Source organism: Macaca fascicularis, chromosome 5, assembly GCF_037993035.2.
Source record: "Macaca fascicularis isolate 582-1 chromosome 5, T2T-MFA8v1.1".
Classification (NCBI taxonomy): domain Eukaryota; kingdom Metazoa; phylum Chordata; class Mammalia; order Primates; family Cercopithecidae; genus Macaca; species Macaca fascicularis.
In genome coordinates, this window is record NC_088379.1 from 187422288 (window position 1) to 187442238 (window position 19951).

Genomic DNA, 19951 nt, shown 5'->3' on the forward strand with positions numbered 1-19951 from the left:
CTACGTTGCATAAATATTTAATTGGTGTTGCATATGTCATTTGCTTTTACATTAGTGGTGCTAACAGCAGCATGTTCAGAGAGAAATGCCTGTGTAGAGAGGAGTGAAAGAAAAGTAAATGGCATACACAGAAGGTTAAAAAAAACTTGACAAATTACTAGGAATTTTAGAAGTGAATTCAGCACAAAACCTTTAAGTTTCATTGAATCTGTATCAAACAAAGGTCTCATCCTAGAATATAACAGATCAAATAAAATCTAAATTTGTATAGAGTTTATTGTTCCCACATTGTCTTAGAATGTCTGCAGACTGCTCACCTTGTCCCTTTTCCTTAAAAATAAGATTCCAAAGCCAGACGTGGTGGCACGCACCTGTAGTCACAGCTTTCTGGGAGGCTGAGGCAGAAGGATCACCACTTGAGCCTAGGAGTTCGAGGCTGTAATGCCTGATGGTCATGCCTGTGAATGGCCACTGCACCCCAGCCTGAACGACATAGCAAGAGCATCTCTAAAAAATAAAAAATAGATTTAAAAAAATTCCAGTTTCTTCTTTAGTAACTTTAGTAATATAACAGCTGTCAGAAAAGGAACTGACCATTCATTCATCCGTCATTCATTCAACATTTATTTATCAGGTGACTACCATAGGTCAGACACTGTGACAGTGACAGCAGTGAAAATACATTCCTTGCCTCTTAGAGATTATATTCTTTTGTAGAATGCAAACACTGAGTAATTAATTACAGTTATAGTAACTATTTAAAAAGGAGAAACGTAGGAAACTAAGAGAGTGCATAAAAGGCAGAACTTACTGAATCTGAGCATTTAAGAAAGATTTTCCTGCTAAGGCCTAAATAATAACTCAGATTATGTGTTTTGGCAAATGCTGATGTAGGGACAGATTCTAAGTGTTGTCACAGAAACCTAAATGTGACCCGAAAATGTCAACTATCAGGAGTATTAAATCAATATATTGTGATATAATAAAGAGAAAATTTATCTGTGTCTTAGGGAAAAATGTTATTTTTTTTTTAATTTTCATTATTGACTTAGTTTACCTAGAACCCAGTGTTGCAGTTAACATCTAGAAGTAGAAATGTCACTTTGGAAATTTGGGGAAACTAGACCTAAAATTGCCACAAGAATCCCATAGTCTCTTTCTGTTTGTTCCTTTCTCTTAATTTCAGATAACATACATGCATACTTTAAGAATTTTATTTATAAAGAATTTCCAAAAAATATTTTTAAAAACTAGTAAAGGAGGCTGGGCGCGGTGGCTCACGCCTGTGATCCCAGCATTTTGGGAGACCGAGGCAGGCAGATCACCTGAGGTCAGGAATTCGAGGCCAGCCTGACCAACATGGAGAAACCCCGTCTCTACTGAAAATACAGAATTAGCCAGGTGTGATGGCTCATGCCTGTAATTCCAGCTACTCGGGAGGTTGAGACAGGAGAATCGCTTGAATCCGGGAGGCGGAGGTTGTGGTGAGCTGAGATTGCGCCATTGCACTCCAGCCTGGGCAAGGAGAGCGAGAGTCCATCTCAAAAAAAAAAAAAAAATACACAACAAAAAAAAAGTGGTAAAGGAAAAGATATCTGTGATTTCTTTCCATTCATGAGTACTCAATCTGTTTTGAAGAAATTAAAAACTTACAGATGTGTGTGTGTATCCTACATCTCCAAAGCTGTTTGGAGATAAGCGTCATGTTGCCCTGTGTTTGATAACTAAGGAGGTCAGCACGTCTCATTTTCATGATTGAGTTGGGCCTAAAGGGGCAAAGAATCTTACTCAGAGGCCCTGCCGTTGTGCATCTTCCCATTTTACATTCTGTACAGTGACTCAAAGAACAAGTATGTTTTTTTAGCTAGATCCACCTCTGTATAATACTAAGATATTTTCTGCAAGAAGATTTCATGTTATTAATGATAAGAACTTCCAGTCTTTCTGTTACCTGTTACATTGTGTCGTGGTGACTTACCTGGGAGGAAATTAATGCTCCTCTTCTGGTGGCTGTCTGTCAACCAGCCTGGCATGACATTGGCTGGCTCTGTCCTGGGATTGTCTTATCACCCTAGTGCTTTAGCCACTGGCTGATCCTTTCTATTTTCTCCTCCACTGGGGGACCCATTCTCTTTATCACTTTCAATAAGCCTCCACCTGCCCCTGAAGGAGAGCAAGCCTTTCACACATTATCCTGCATTTCCCGGAGAGACAGAAGGATATCCAAGGCTACCTAGAAGATTACTGCATATAATAGGTAGAATATGGGACTCTTGGTTTTGAGAGAAAATGATACAAGTGGTTTTGCAGATTTCAGATTTTTGCTTATTTTTACATGTATCTCCTTTTAATTATTTCTAATATCAAAGTCAATTTCATTAAACTTAGCTGTTTTTGAATATCTCTTCTAAATACTGAATTCACAAAGATGAGTAAGAAGTAATCTTTATCACAGTGATCTCACAATCTTATATGAGAAAATATAATTTCAAATTTGTATACCACAGTACAATTTATTTGTAAAGTACTGTTAATAAGTATAGAATCTCAAAGCAGCCAGATTTGTGTTTGTATCTCACCTTTGTCACTTACTAGCTATGTAGTCTAGGGTACTTAACCTTCATAAACCTGAATTTCTTCATCAATATAAACAGGTTTTGAAATAGTACAGCTATGGGGAAAATTGAATAAAGTAATGTGCCTGGCAAAATGTAAGTGCTCAGTTAATTTTAGCTCTCCTCCTTCTTCTTCTTCTTTATAACAACCTAGTAAATTAAATACTATTATCTATACTTTTTTAAAAGAAACATCTTAGGCCCAGAAAATCAGTGACTTGTCCAGTCAGCAAATCCTTTAAAAGGAACCATAATCTAGGTCTCATTATTTTTAAGTCCAGAACTTTTCCCACAGTATCATAGGGTATTGTTTCTTCTTAGGTTTAAGAATTTATAGATAGAACATGAACTGAAGAATAAATAACAATGAAAGACAAAGTGAGAAATGAATTCTATTTTGTATTCTTATTTTGTTGTATCAGATTATGTCATGAGGAAGGTCTCAGCAGATGTTAGCCATCTCTGACACTTGCCTTTCACATCTCTTTTACAAATAAAGAGTAATTTTTGACCGGGCATGGTGGCTCACACCTGTAATCCCAGCACTTTGGGAGCCTGAGGCGGGCAGATCATGAGGTCAGGAGATTGAGACCATCCTGACCAACATGGTGAAACCCCGTCTCTACTAAAATACAAAAAATTAACCAGGTGTGGTGGCATGCAGCTGTAGTCCCAGCTACTCGGGAGGCTGAGGCAGGAGAATTGCTTGAACACAGGAGGTGGAGGTTGCAGTGAGCCGAGATCACACCACTGCACTTCAGCCTGGCAATAGAGCGAGACCCTGTCTCAAAAAAAAAAAGTAATTTTGCTGATTACTATTCATATCAAGATACACTGATTTTTTCCCTTAAGGTAATATAGAATTTCCTTTAAAAATAAATGTATTAAAAATTTAGGTCAATCCCTTAAAAAAAGAAGTATATAAATGTAAAATACTTATTTACAAAATAATAACTATAGAAGGTTCACAATTATAAAGGTGATCACATTTTTACAAACACAGGAATCACTGCTGAGGGAACCAGAAGTGCTGTGGAGCTTTTCCACTGGGTTTCCCGATTTTATTCCAGATCCTTAATCTTTGTGTTAACTACATTTCTAGTTTTAACAAGTGAACTGCATGATATGGTTAGTAAGCCTATATGAGTGACATAGAATTTGTTTATAAAACCTAACTATATTGTTTCAGTCATTTCAAATCATCACAAATTTTACATTTTCCATTTTTAGAGTAATGATATTTTTAGATGCTTTTTTTTTTTTTTACTTCTTCAAATTCTTCATGATCTTGGAAAAGAGTCACATAAAGAGAAGCATTGCATGTTTAAAATGGGAAAGTGGGCCATTTATTTTTAGGAAAGGAGACTGAGACCACCAAATAAAGAAACAGGCTGGCAGTGTGAGCAAGTCTCCCAGGGATCAGAGACTGCAACTTCCTCTGTGTTTTGCTTTGAAATATATTTCAAGAAATGCTCCATAAATATTCATTAATAATGGTTAAGTTAGTAATAACTAAGGAAAACTGCTCTCTGAGCGATCCCAGATTAAAGGGGAGCAAATGGAAGGCAGACTTCATAAGAACGTTTTTCTCCCCTGCCCAAGGAGTAAGATGAGATGCTCATGGGAGACTGATGTGATCTGTCCGAATAACCCTTACCTACAAGGTGTGCAGGCATCCAGAGGCCGAGTGGGCTCCACAGCCCTCTGCTTCTCACAGCCAGCCAAACTTGATAAGGCAGGTACCCACTTCATCTTTGTTGATTGAATGATAAACAACAAATCACACGAGCTGGTTGTGCCTACATTACTGAAGGATCATTGATTTTGTTTCAGGTTTCCTCTGGACATACACATGCACCTGTGCAAACACACACACATATACACACACTCACGAATCAGTGTCTCTCTCAAATGTAACCCCTTGGAGGAGAACTGGACCATTACATAGGAGCTGTTTTTCTGGATTTTGCCATGTTTTAATATACTGACATTCTTCTCAGGATCTCCATATTTCAATAGTTGGATCTTTCAATAATGGTGATTACAATGCCTTAAAATTTCAAAGAATTATAATTTTCAGTTTGTATATTTTACCATTTTTTAAAAAGCCAAACAAGTGAAGAAATAATTTTATGCTTGAGTAAGTCAGTAGCATACATAAACATTTGTTACTTTTTTTTTTTTTTTTTTTTTTTTTGAGACAGAGTCTTGCTCTGTCACCCAGGCTGGAGTGCAGTGGCACCATCTCAGCTCACTGCAACCTCCGCCTCATGGGTTCAGGCGATTCTCCTGCCTCAGCCTCCTGAGAAGCTGGGATTACAGGTGTGCTGCACCACGCCTGGCTAATTTTTGTGATTGTAGCAGAGACGGGGTTTTGCCATGTTGGCCAGGCTGGTCTCAAACTCCTGACCTCAAGTGATCCGCCTGCTTCAGCCTTCCAAAGTGCTGGGATTACAGGTGTGAGCCACCGCGCCTGGCCTATGTATGCAATTCTAAAGCTGTTATGGAAGAAAGGAATCCAAATGAAAGTTGAATGAGTGCTGCAAGCTTTAGAATAATGAGATAGATCTATTGGATTGCAATGGCAAAGCTGCAGGTAACTCACTAATGAATCCTCTGTTACATACATTTCACAGTAACAGCAAATTCAATATTTTGGGAAGCAGGGAATAACTCACAAATCATGTAAATGATTTCATTCTGTATTTTGAATGTTACTGAAATAAGTCCTCTTACCATGCTCTTCAGTATTGACAAGTGTTATCTGAAAAATTCTCTAGCTTGTAGATAATGGCTGACCCCTTTGGGCCACTGATCGTGATGGTTAACACTTTGTTCTTTCCATTAGATTGGAGGATCAGTCCTTCTTTTATGCAGAGAGCAGACCCTTTAAACAAGAGAAAACTAATGAAACATCAGGAAAACGGTCGGTTTTAAAAATTCTAACTTAATTCTGTGACAGAAGCAACAGCTTGATTTTCGTTTTGTCAGCTTCAGCATTGGCTGTCAAAGGCAGCTCTGGAATTAGCATTTCCTGAGCCCCATCCATTGGTGTCTTACACTGCATCCACGTAGTTCAGAAAGAAAAAATGCAATGAAACTTAAAAGTAGAATTGTTTAATGTTATCATTTATAAAAGAATATGAGTCAAATATCCTGGCAGAAACAAACCTTCAAAGTTAAATCACTATGTGTTCCCATCAAGGCATTTTGATAGCCAATATGATTCTTTTTTCCCATTAATTGCATTATGCCAAGAAAGGATGGAAAGGAAAAACAGCATAGAAATATAAAATATTGGCAGCCATTCTGTATCTCCCTCCAAACCTGTTCGCTCATAAAGTCTACACTTTTAGAATGTTATCTTATAATGCAAAGAGGAACTTGCTATATCAAATGTTAGTTCTTTTGAATATAAATATCCTACAGTTGACAGAATAATTTTCTTTTCCTTAATGACAACTGGAGTGCATATTAATATGAAAGCTTTCAAAAGAAATATTGATTTAAAATAACAATATTTGGGTCAGCATGGTATAGAGTGTTGAAATAATATTAGCCTTAAAAGTTAATAACAAATAATAACAAATTAGAATGCCAAAATATTGGCCAACACATTCTGTCAACATGTATATGAACACAGCAGGAAATCCAAAACGAAAGCTGATTTATGAAGAACTATGTGTTCCTAATGACAGTTTAGACCAGTAGGGGTCCAAGTTACAAACTGCAGTCTTCACATGCGATGCTTTCATTTTACATTGAAAGCTTGGTTTTACTCTGGATGCGTGTGTCCAATCAAATGATTGCCCTATATTTAAGAGTATATTTCTTATTTTTTCTGTGAAATCTCATTATTACATATGGGCATCATGTATATTTATGTATTCGTGAAATTGATACATAAAATGAAACAATTCTGCATTCAAAGGCCAAGATATCCAAGGAATCGTATGTATAACATGATAGTTTGACTCTATGCAATGTAGTTTTAAAAATTAAAATCAAGAACAACTTTAGTATTCTAATGTGTTGGTATCTTATTGATGCCAGGTATTTTTGCCTGTGCTCAATAATTTAGCCTAAATATTTATGTTTTAAAATATATTAACATCATAGAATATAAATCTGGAAGAGACCTTAGAGGTCATCTAGTGCAAACCCTTCAGATTTTCTTTGTAAATGAGAGAGCCAAGCCTCAGAGAGATCCAGTAACTTGCCAAAGTTCCACAACTATTTAGAGCCAGAATTCAGACTGGGACTCCAGTCTCTTTTAATACAAACAAAAGGCCCCACAAGATGCAATAGACAATCTGTGTTGAAAACAGTGCACTTACCTATCTGATGTCAGACTCTGATTTTATTTTCTGCAACTTAATATGTTCCTAATGAGTCTTTCTCAGAAAGATTCCTTTTGGAAGTGTACCACAGTGGATGTGAAGTGAATTGCAAGAAAGGGAAACTCTAGCTCCTTGCTTGCTTGGATGAACTTTGAGGTTTGGGAGACTAAACAAAACGGAATGGCAGACATTTTCAGTGTGGTATTTTTAAAGTCAGTTTTCTTACCAGAGTCTCTTTCCCATATTACCTCATCCTCTTTGTCTTTGTGAGAATGTTCACTTGATCTTGTAACATTAAACAGCATTTAACCAACCCTGGCAGACCCTCCAAGCACATTGCTCTGTGTTGCCAGAGCCTCAGAGCACACTCCTCAGGGTTCTGGTGGCACACGCCACCTTCAGGTGACTGATGGCTGGGTGCTCGCGTCTGTGTTCTCTTCACAACATCCTCTGTAATTTGCTCCAAGGTTCTGGCAATTGCTGGACTATGTCACCAGCTGTCATCACCCCTCCTTCCCATCCATTTTTGGCAGGATCTGGGAACTCAAGCATGCCAGTAGAAATAATAGTAGCTGTGGTAACAACTTCAGTGGCATGGTCCCCAGAGACGAGATCAAAATTTGGCACCTTTTTTTCTCAACATGGAGCTAAAAATGGCACTGAATTTGTTACTTGGTGGTATATAATTTTCTTTAATTACACATTTTGGGTTTCAAGTGTTCCACATGCTGGCTTTTAAGTGTCAAACCAACATATACAGGTTAAAAACAATGGCATGCCCCCTTTTTATTTTATGGGGAGGAGGCGAAATAACTATAAACCATGGATTCTGTTCGTCTCCAGCCTTGGAAAATAAAAGGAATGCATGCTGTCATTTCTCTCACTTCAATGGTCTTTGTGTGTAAAAAAAAAAATTCCTTCATAGAATTTTACTGATAGATCTTTTTTAACATATTATCTCAAAATTATTTCAATTAACAAGGTTTTTTTCTTAATTATTGGAAAAATCTACAGAAACATACTAAGAGTTTATAGAATTAATTTTTTAATTACATACAAAAGATTTAATTTTTAATATCTTAAAATGGTTACAGTTCATGAATACCACAAGACAACCTAAAAAGATGCAGTCTAGAGTAGCCTATTTAGCTGTTAGTAACATAGGTTTTGACCATGATCAATGACTTAATATCCATGTAAGTCCCTCCTGAGTTGATAATACTATAATTTTTTTCTCATTGACTTGGGTGATAGTATAAAAAGTATACTCATTAATTTTATAGATGACAAATGTCAGCTGTTACAACTTATTTTAAAGGGATTCCTGTGGTACTTCAAACTTTACTAAAGACAAAACAAATGGTTTTTATCTTCATAATTGTTTTGTTTTCTGGGTTTCTTTTTTCTGTTCATGATATCAGTGACTTCACTGCCCAAGCTAAAGTGATATCATGAACAGAAAAAAGAAACCCAGAAAGCAAAACAATTATGAAGATAAAGACCATTTATTTTGTCTTTAGTAAAGTTTGAAGTACCACAGGATTTCTTGGTAGCTCTAGTAGAAAAATGCAAAGTTTGAAGTATAGCTCAGTCAGGAAAGAATTCAGTGTTAAGAGATACATATTTCAAAGTCATCCATCCACATGGAATTGGGAGTTGATATTATAAAAGTGGTTAACATGAAAGGAAGGTCAAGGAAGGACTTTGGTGAATGTCTATATTTTGGGGAATACATGGAGGCATTGTGTAGGTCAGGAGTAGGCAGGTTGTGGAGTGGTTAAAAACAACCCTAAAAACCTGAATGGCTGTTATCAGTCTGTAATTGCAGCTGGGCTCAACTTAGCTGGGTGCCTCTGCCTCACAGTCTATAAGGTTACAGTCAAACCACAGACTGGGTCTGCTGTTTCATCTGAAGGCTCAACTGGTGCTGGAGGATGTGCTTCCAAACTCACACACATGGTTTTTGGCACACTTCAGTCTCTTATCACATGGGCCTCTTTATGAGGCTGCCTCATGATATGACAGCTGGTTTTCACCATGGAAAGCAGTCCAAAAGAGAGAGAGACAACAACCAAAACAGAAGCTGAAGTCTTTCGTAACCTAAGCTCAAGAGACATTCCATTATTTTTGCCATATGCTTTCCATTGTAAGCAAGTCACTAAATCAAGCCTAAACTCAAGGGGAGTGAATTATACAAGGGTGTGAATACCAGAAGGCAGGGCTTATCTGGGACCATCTCAGAGGCTACCTACTACAGTGGCTTAACATGATGGTTTATTGTTGCTTAAGCTACATGTGCAGGGTGGTTCTTGTCAAGGGGGTTCTGCTCACTCAAGGACCTAGACTTGATAGAAACACTACTCAGCACATTTGCATGATTACTGCATGGGAATGCAACACATTACATACTGGTTTTTAAATCTTCCTCACAGAGGTAAGACATACTACTTTTGCCCAAAAATCTTTATCTAAAGCAAAGTTATAAGGTTTCAGAAGGGCAGGGAAGGGTAACTCCAATATATGTCCAGGAGAATTTGATTACTTGTGAATAGCCTGTAAGACTTCCACATAATGATTTAAGGAGAACAACTGGGAACCAGCAGAGAGCTGGGAAGAGAACCAGGAGGATTATGAAAGGAAAATAAAGTATTGAAGATGGGTGGCTAATAATGCCCAGTACTCTTGAGATGTAAACAGGATGAATATTGGCATGAGGCTACTGGATGTGGCAATTTAAGAGATACCGGCTGGGCACAGTGGCTCACTCCTGTAATCCCAGCACTTTGGGAAGCCGGGGCGTGTGGATTGCTTGAGGTCAAGAGGTCAAGACCAGCCTGACCAACCTGGTGAAACCCCTTCTCTATTAAAAATATAAAAATTAGCTGGGTGTGGTGGCGGGTGCCTGTAATCCCAGCTACTCGGGAGACTGAGGCACAAGAATAGCTTGAACCCGGGAGGTGGAGGCTGCAGTGAGCCGGGATTGCACCACTGCACTCCAGCCTGGGTGACAGAGCAAGACTTCATCTCAAACATACATACATGCATAAAAATAAAAGAAGAGATACCCATAACCACTGTGAGAGAGATTTTAGCACGGTAATGAGGAACATCAGTCAGTGAGGAGAAAAGAAGTGTGTGCTGAGGAAGTATATATTGTGGTCTCTTCTTTTGAGATACCAGGTAGTAAAGGGAAAGAGAGGAATTAAACAATAATTTAAAAGAAATCAGAATTAAGAAATCCTTGAAAATCCTGATTCTGTAAGTAAGCATGACATTTATACCCCAAACATTGCTTTTTCATCTCTTCTAAACCATTTGTAAACATGCTTAAGTTGAAGGAGCAAACACAGAGACCTTCATTATACAGTCAGATACAGTCAGATGCTGGTCACTTCATACCTTCTGGGTTAAGTTTCCCACTTTGTGTCACAGTCCCATTTCTTCATCTTAACAACAATGATTTTCTGCAGGGTGACAAGTTATAATAGTTTCTGTTTTAAATTCTAGTAAGACACACATTTAATACATTTAAAAACGTTATCATCTTACACATTTTTAAATGTATAGCTCAGTAGAATTCACATTGTTGTGCATTAGATTTACAAAATGTTTTGCTAGTGTGAAGCTAAAATTCTGTCCCTATCAAACAGCTCTCCATTTCTCCCTCTTTCCCACCCCTGGTCACCACTGTTCTACTTTAAGATTCTATGACTTTGACTACTTCAGCTAGTCCATGCAAGTGGAATTATACAGTATTTTTACCTGACTGACTTCATTTAACATAAAGTCCTCAAGGTTTGCATGTCACGTACTACAGCATGTGACAAGATTTCCTTTTTAAGGCAGAATACTCTTCCATTGTGTGTATAACCACATTGTCTTTCTCCATTCATCCACCGATGGGCATTTGGGTTACTTCCACCTCTTGACTGTTGTGAATAGTGCTGGTATGAAAACAAGTGTGTACATATCTCTTCAAGACCTAAATTCTTGTTCTTTTGGGTGTGTAGCCTGAAGCGGGATTGCTGGATCATATGGTATTTCTATATTTAACTTTTTTTAGGAATCACCATATTGTTTTCCATAGTGTTTGCAACATTTTGCATTCCTAGCCAACAGCACACAAGGGTTTCCATTTCTTTACATTTGTGCCAAGACAAATCATGTTTTTAAACTAAAAATCAGTTGGGGAGGGCCATGAGCTGACAGTCATCACCACAATACATGAATTTGTTTAATTGTATTGCCTTCCTCCTCAGAGTTTGTACTTCCTGAGATGTGCACTGAGTCTTTCCTGACTCTTTCCTTTTCCTCCCACCCGGTGGTGTCACGTGCCCTTCTTCTGTACTGTGTCTTCACCCGGAACCTCATTCATTCGTTACCTCTTGGGGCTGGAGCACAGACCGTCACCGTTGCCTCACCCGCAACATCGTGGAAAGGAAAGCCTGATAGCCTTATAGAGAAAACCACTTTTAGGGAAGATTTAGGGAGGGTAAAAAAATGTATGTTATTTTTAGCTATGCTGAGTGTTAGATGGATTACTTTTAAGTGTTTTTTGTTTTTTCTTTTTTGCTTGCTTGTTTGTTTTTTTTTTGGGGGGGGGGGAGGGTTTGAGACAGAGTCTCACTTTGTCACCGAGGCTGGAGTGCAGTGATATGATCTCAGCTCACTGCAACCTCCACCTCCCAGGTTCAAGCAATTCTCCTGCCTCAGACTCCCAAATAACTGGGATTACAGGCACCTGCCACCACACTTGGCTAATTTTTGTAGTTTTAGTAGAGCCAGGCTGGTCTCAAACTCCTGACCTCAGGTGATCCGCCCACCTCAGCCTCACAAAGTGCCAGGTAGGATTACAGGGGTGAGCCACCGTGCCCTGAGTAATTTTTATTTAAGTATAGTACACATTTAGAAAAGTATGTGGATCGTGATAAGTGAACACACCAGTGGAACCACCTCCCAGGTACACTCTGAGCAGCACTCCAGAAACCTCTAGGGACTGTGCCAGCCGCTACCTGTTCCTTCCTTCCTAGAGGTCATCACCTTGGTGACTTTCATTCTTCTCAGTTGATTTTACCTGCCTCTGAACTTTATATACATGAACTTATACAGTATTCACTTTCTGTGTGTGACTGGTTTCTTTTCCCCAACATTAGGCTTGTGGGATTCATCTGTATTGTTGTGTCTGCCAGCAGCTCATTCCTAATGCTGCTGTGTAGAATTCCACTGTATATCTGGCCTGTAATTTGTTTTTCCATTCTACTGCTGCCAGATGTCAAGTCTGGGGTTGTTTCCAGTTTGAGGCTATTACAAATAATGCTTCTGTGAACATTCTTGCTTGTGCCTTTTGTTGCTAGGTGGATACATATTTCTATGGGATATATAGACAGACTTTTGTAGATGCACTGGAGACTTAACCACCCTTTCTGAGATTTTTAATATGAGAAAATATATCCCAATTCCAGACAACCAACTGAAGAATTATCTTGCAAAATACTCCCATTTATAGTTGGTAAAAATCTTGTATTTGCCAGTTTTAACATTTGGACAACTTCTGATTATATTTACCTCATGGCGCAAATATAATCATTCTTTCTACAAAAAAAGAAGATAATGGACTTTGAGGTTTTTTATATTGTGAAAAACACACTGATACATATATATGTCAGATAGGCAGTACTGCTGTCACCTACAAATTTCATTCTGCCTTGGATAACATTTTGGATATGAATCCATGGCCCTTTCACTGTTATATTCACCTAGAAATACATGGAAATGACATAAAACTAAGAAGCATAATACTAGAAATAAAAATTTTTCATTATTAAATCTACATGAATATCATTGCTATAACCTTAAAATTCACAATTACAATGCTTTTGTACTTTTGTAACTTTTAAATTGTTGTTTTTTAAGAATCTTGGAGTTAAACAAAATAGCCTGTTCTTAATTTCATTACTATCATCATCATATTACTGTAAAACTTTAGTTTCCGACAGAATAGTGGGAAAGTACTGTGTAGAACTGTGCCCAGGACACACAGATGTTACCTACTGATATCCTCGGCACCAGCCCCCGCATACTGCCCCAGCCTGCAGTGTCCTGGATGTAGTAGAGAAGTGTTATCGTAGCCTGTGGCCCACACACAAGCTACGTTTCACTTCCTTCTGTATGGATTTTCACATCCCACTACCCACTGGTAGAATACAGAGGTATGTAGTGATATGTCTTTTGTCATCGGAAGGTCGGGGTTTGAGGTTAACGTCCATTGCAAACTGCATGCAAATTCTCAAAAAACCTTCAACTCTCAACAAATCTCCACTTCTTTCTTGGATTTAAAACGAGAAAAAAAAAAAAAAAAGTCATAATAACCATTCAACAGAATCTTTGTGAAGATTACAGATAATGCCAGTGAAGTACCAGTACAGTTCATGACACACAGTGTTTGTTCAATGAATGGTTTAAAATGTATATTGCATCATGATGTTCTACCACCAGCACAAGGACCGTGTCTGGGGCCGGGAGTGCGTGGTATCACTCCTGGCTTTACCTCCTCACCTGAGACCCAGAGCAGTGAGGGACTCAGAAGAGCACAGCGCCCCCAGCTGCTTCTTGCCACTGTCTGCACGCCCTACATTTGGACATGCCTAAACCAAGGATCCGTGGTGCCACCCACGAATAGTGGCAGCAGATGCTTTTCCATGAGTTCAGGTCTGCTTTCCAACTCTGGCGTTGAAGAACTGGACTTAGCCTTCTTTATTTTCAGATGTATGTGATTTGGCTAATTTTCCCTTTTTTTCTGCCAGATACCCCATTTAGTTTTATTACACCACTGCTCAGTAATTTCTGTAGCATTCTTGACTTTTATGAGTTTGCTGCCTGCCTCTCTCTCTCCTCTCTCTTCTTTTTCTCCTCTCTCTGTCTCCTCTCTCTCTCTAACTTGGGAGAGTCAACCCCACTAACACCCTGCATTTGTATGCATATCTTAAATTATACATAATGAGTATCAAGGGCATCACTAAATATGAAACACCAATAATTTCAAAGTCGATGATACCCTAAGACCAAACAACTTGTTGGTTTCTGTTTTCAGTGCAGTATTAAGAGATCATGTTTTTGGATATGAGTCTCATTATGTAGCATCTTAAGTAGAACCAGCACCCCACTTTATTGAGATTCTCTGTAATAAAAATGTAAAGTTCTTGCCTATCTGGCAAAAAATAAAATAGCTCTCCCAACATAAACATCACATTACTGTTTAACATATGACATCTGCGCATGGTCCCGTGGATTACGTCTACTCTTCAAAAATCTATTAAAACTGATAATATGAGCAAACCTATCAGGCAAGAAGACTTTTTATGTTAAAAGATTACAATGATGACAAATTATTTTGTGTGGAAACTTTGACCCTCTTGGAATATTTGTTGCTGCTATGCCAGAGTATGTCTGTCAAACATTTTACTCTATGCAAAACTAGCTCCCGTTGTTTTGTTCAAAACTTGGTGAAGCATCTGAAACCCTGAAAAATGTATGAAGTGATAAATGTTTAGCAAGTCAAACACTATGCAATTTAATGCAAAATGACACATGAAGTTATACCTGTTTACAAGATGACAACTTGTAAATTCAAGAATTCTATAACCTATATCTTAATCCATCAAAATCAGAGTTTAAGAGGAATTGCTGGCCAAGGATACCTTCAGCAGGGAGTGTGAGTATATACATTTATTTAAAATATACAGGGTAGATGTAGCTGTCTGCCTATTTTTGGTATCTTTCTTACTATAGCATGCTTTTATATCAGGTATTATTAACAAAAGAATGTGGACTGTTAATAGAAAATCGTAAAACTACCAAATTTTTGAAGTTTAGTTAATTACATATAGTAGTAGTAGACTTTCAGTCAACTGCTTTTCAGACAGCGTTATAGTAAAGCAGTCATTCATCAGCGATTAACATGTTCTCCTCTCTTAGCCATTTATGCATTTGTTTTCTATGTATTAACTTTTTCTCTCAATTACTATATTTTTATCCACACAGTGTTTTTTAGATTTTTAAAATCTCAGAAAATAGAATATTCCTAACTTTAATCCATTTATTTGACAGATACTTATTGAGACCTACTAGGTATCAGGCACTGTATCCTTATATAAAGTTATGTCTTACAAATGAGACACAAAAGTGAACTAAAATAGTCTTAGAATAAACACTTCACCCAGTCAGGGTGTGCGGGATGCACAGGTATTTCCCTGTCAGAGAGAAGCATTGCAGACAGAAGGGACTGTTTATTGAGGGGTGCCATGGTCTAGTCAGGTGACTCCAAATAGTTCAGTAACCTGGATTCCAGACGAAATAAAATACCTCAGCAGTAAGAACTGCCTAGCTTTGTGCCAGCTCTCCTTCATATGCCCTGTCTAGAATCTTCTGGCCCACACCTTCTCACCTGAGCTTAAATTAAATAAGGTAGTTGTAACAAACCTCCTTTTAAAAGTAAACCTAATCTCTAACAATATCACATAATTTGTCCAAGACTAAATTCTAGACTGAAGATTGAACCAAAGTCTAACCAGCTCAGTGCCCTTACTTCATATATTGGGTCTGAAGGGCTTTTTGACAGTGGTAATCAAAAAGGTAGACACTGCCTTCTTATTCTTCCTCCATCGCTCTGGTGAATTCCAGTATATACAGTAAGTAAAATAATGTCTAAAAATATCAAAAAAGTTCTCTTTCATGATATGGTAATATGACCATCGCTGGGCTTCCCTATAGATATTTAACCTTCCTTAGGGGTTAGTCCCTAAGCTATATTCTGTGCAGCACAAATGAATAGTATATTAGGTGAATATAACAGTGACATATTTTTCTAAATAGTGTCAATAAATTAAGAAAAATAATAAAAAGTGTATTCATTTCAAATTATGTCTGGAACTTAAAACTTAACATTTATGGTTGTATACTCTTCTAGTTATTTTTTAAAAAATTTTTAAATAAAGCAAACTAGTAAACACAATCATAAATTTTAATAAATTTATTAAATATAAATTTATGAAATTATTTTACCCACATCAGAAACTCACTTGAAATTACCTGACACATATGCATGCTTTTTCATCTGTACCATTATTAAATTGTATGTCAATTCAAAAATTACGGCCGGGCGCGGTGGCTCAAGCCTGTAATCCCAGCACTTTGGGAGGCCGAGATGGGCGGATGACGAGGTCAGGAGATCGAGACCATCCTGGCTAACACGGTGAAACCCCGTCTCTACTAAAAATACAAAAAACTAGCCGGGCGAGGTGGCGGCGCCTGTAGTCCCAACTACTCGGGAGGCTGAGGCAGGAGAATGGCGTGAACCTGGGAGGCGGAGCTTGCAGTGAGCTGAGATCCGGCCATTGCACTCCAGCCTGGGCAGCAGATCGAGACTCCGTCTCAAAAAAAAAAAAAAAAAAAAATTACTCATCCCAAGTTTAGAATATTCAAATTTGATTATATTTTGTACAGCTGAATTTCATGTACCAACAAATTCATCTGTGAGACCAGTTTTTGCTTTTACCTTAACCCGAAGGTAGAGGATCATGGCTGTTAAGCATCTACAGGTGTTGCAGCAAAGTTATATAAATTTGCAAGTGACCTGTGGTCTAGTAAGTTTGGCAAATGCTGTTATACAGTGTTGTACCAGTTACTTAAAAAATGGTGAAAAATGGAACTCAGAGCCATTAGAGCAAATAATGATTGATTTCTAAGAGTTTCCTGGTACCAATGAAGTGAATAGTATGAAATTGTTATTGAAGTGCCACCATATTGCACTGCATTGCTATGTAAATTATATTTGTTTGAGGAACTCCTTGTTTTATAATTTTCATTGCGCAGTTATCCTTGGTATTTCCGAAAATGGAAATTTTAAGTTAACCTGTGACTCTGGTTTTAAACATGCTTAGGGATTGCTGTTGTAGCTGAAGGCAGCAGACCTTTAAACAACGTGTGTTTATTCCCCCCAGCAATGCATCTCTTTGGCCTCAACTGGCAGCTACAGCAGACTGAAAATGACACATTTGAGAATGGAAAAGTGAATTCGGATACCATGCCAACAAACACTGTGTCATTGCCTTCTGGAGACAATGGTAAGCAAAAGAATTATGTATCCTGTGTTTTTCTTTTAACGTCACTTTTCTATAAATTTATTTTTACCCATGCTTACATCTAGTTTAGATGGAACAGGGAAGAGGTTTCGAAATTACAGATATCATCTTTGTATGAGTTTTTTTTTTAATTAATTTACTTGAAAGGTTGAAAATGCACATTTTTATTACAGGAATAATACGATTTTCTACCTTCTGATTTGACGGCTAGGCTTTTCTGCCTTTCCCTTTTGCAAGTGTGTATTGAGTTTTATTTTTTGTCTGCAAATAGATTATAATTCAGTGTATCATCTTTTACATTACCTTGGGTATATTAGGTTTTCTTCATTCAACTTGTGTGTGGAGTTGGAACACTATATTAATTTTATTAGAAAAGCATTTAAATGCAAAACACATTAAAGGATTATAATTTATTGACCTTTTCTCTGGTTGCCCTTTCTCTAAACCTTTAAGAATTTGCACTTTGAGCTAACAAAGATTTTGAAATCAATTGGCTCTGAATTAAAAATGGAATTTAAGTGGTTAGAGAATTCCATTTTTTCAATATAAACACTTAGAAAGATTTATATATACATCTGTACACTTACATTACAAATACTTTCATGTTGTTTATGTGTGTGCACACATGTCTTGCATTGGTATCCTCTGACTTTTTGCAAAATATCATAATACTTGATACCTCAGAGCAACCTGATGAAGACGCCTTTCCTGTCATCTGATTAATAAATTATTTCCCTTTAGAGATTCCCCTAACTCTTCCTCTTTGTTTCTGATCTCATACGTTCGTGTGCAGCTTTGGCATTGATATGTCTACCCTCATGTGGCTGGTTTCTTTGCAAGACTAGAAAGAAATTATTTTACATGTAATGGACATATATGCTGCTGTGTTCCATGTCCCCATTTACTGTGATGAATACTTTGCACACTTTTTTATTCTTTTTTTCCATCTTCTGTTTTAGTAATAATAATACTTTATGACACTTCTCTTTCTCCTTAGGGAGGTTGAGGAATTTTATGACATTCGATTTTTATAGTAATAATGAATCTCCCGCCATATGGAACCTTTTTATATAAAGTTCTGCATGTTCCAGAAGAACTGTAAGCTGGTGTCTGACATGTCACCCACCTAACATAGACAGTGGCAGTCACTGTAGAGGGGGTTAAAGAGGGTTGAAACTATAGATGGGAAATTTTAATTACATAAATTTCAATTACCTTAGTTTTTTTAATACATTAATAACACACATATGAACAAAATGAGTAACTACACAGAAATTAAAAATATTTATTTTTGGTTTGTATTGACTGAAATTTAGACTGTCTCTTAAAATGCATGGTTCCTGTGAAAATGATCAAATGGTACTTATTAACCATGCATGTCGGGAACTTTTTTACAGACTGAACAAATTGTAATTATACCAGAGACAAAAGCTTATTATGGATATTTTATTTATTTTACAACATCTTAACCTTTTGTTATGATTAAAATGAAAATAGAGTTTGGCTAATTGGTTTCACAGTCCTTGAAAAGCATGATACTGAGAAAGCTGTGGACTCAGAGGCTCCCGCAGCCTGGGTGCTGGCTCCCGGTGTTTTGCCAGGGAATGCCTCAGCTCACATCGGCACTCCCCAGCTCACAGAAGACTACATTCAAATCCTTGCCGCTTCACCTGTTTACTTTGTAACTTTGTGCAGGGTGCTTAGTTACTCAGATTTGCAAGAAAATTTAGGGCAGCTCTGGAATGGGCTGCCTAGGATCTTATCAGTCCCAGAGGTTTGGAAGAACAAAGAACATCACATGAATATGGCTTTATTAGTAGAAATTTCTATAAAGCTGGAGTCCTCGAAAACAGTGGCTTTTCAACTGTTGACCGTGACAGTGCAATAAGAAATACATGTTACATCAAAGCCAACATGTACACACACATATACATATGTATCTGAAATATGCTTCCCAAAATAATATTTATCCTTGGCTTGTAAAATGCATCCTGGAATTTTCCATTTTATTTTATTGTATTTCTCATTTTTAACAAATGCCACTTGCAACCCACTAAAATAATTTCATACTTTACAAAATATTGTGGTCTGTAATTTCAGAAGTACTGCTTTGGTAGCCTCCTTCTCTAAGAGGGACTGAAGTTCCCCCAGATGATCATAGAATTCAGTTGTATACAGTTCTGTGCACCTTTAGAGCACCTGTATGTACATATAAAGCGAAGTACTTTCTTCCTAGATGTGTAAAAGTCTCCTGTATAGGGAATGGTTAATGGAAGCCCCAGAATCAGGTAAGTGCACTAGAGAACTGCCAGCTGGACTAGGGGATTTGTAGACATGTCCTGGCATGGAAAAGCTGTCCCTGTGTGGGCTCTGACCTTGTCACAAGAGTGACCTAACTATTAGTTACTTGCCGTCTTTATTATTCCTTGAATAGCCCCCAAAACCCTAAATTGTAAGGAATTCTTGTTTCTGCTTTTCCAAATACAAGTTCTTAGTATCTCCTAAATATAGTACTTAAAGACCTGGGGCACAGGGAGTGGACAAGAACTCTATTTACAATGAGGGAGGTACCTGCAAAGCACTGGTTTTAGGCTCCTGTGATGAACCTCAGTGTCCATGCACCACCACCCACTACTTCAATTTTACATACTATCCAAGAAGCAGATCACATCATCTCTTTAGAAATTCTAGGAGATTACAACCCTTGAGAAAGCTTTAGAATTCTGAACAAAGCTCGCTGGGAGAATGAACTGTGAAAAGCATAGTGTGAAAATTATTTCACAGCTTCTAAATGTAATTCTCTTATTTATGCAGTCCTATTTTACTCTTATTTTGTAAATATAATTCTAAGGAACAA

General features: G+C 37.6%; 1 protein-coding gene across 29 annotated transcripts in view; it reads left to right on the forward strand.

Annotated features, from left to right (window-relative positions):
• Positions 1-19951, forward strand: part of TENM3 (teneurin transmembrane protein 3) — a 2750454-nt gene that overhangs the window by 2584185 nt on the left and 146318 nt on the right. For all 29 annotated transcript variants that reach the window (XM_065545705.2, XM_045391898.3, XM_065545707.2 and 26 more), the window contains one exon: positions 16954-17076. In XM_065545705.2, the coding sequence (XP_065401777.1) occupies positions 16954-17076 (123 nt within the window). The remainder of the gene's footprint in view (positions 1-16953; positions 17077-19951) is intronic.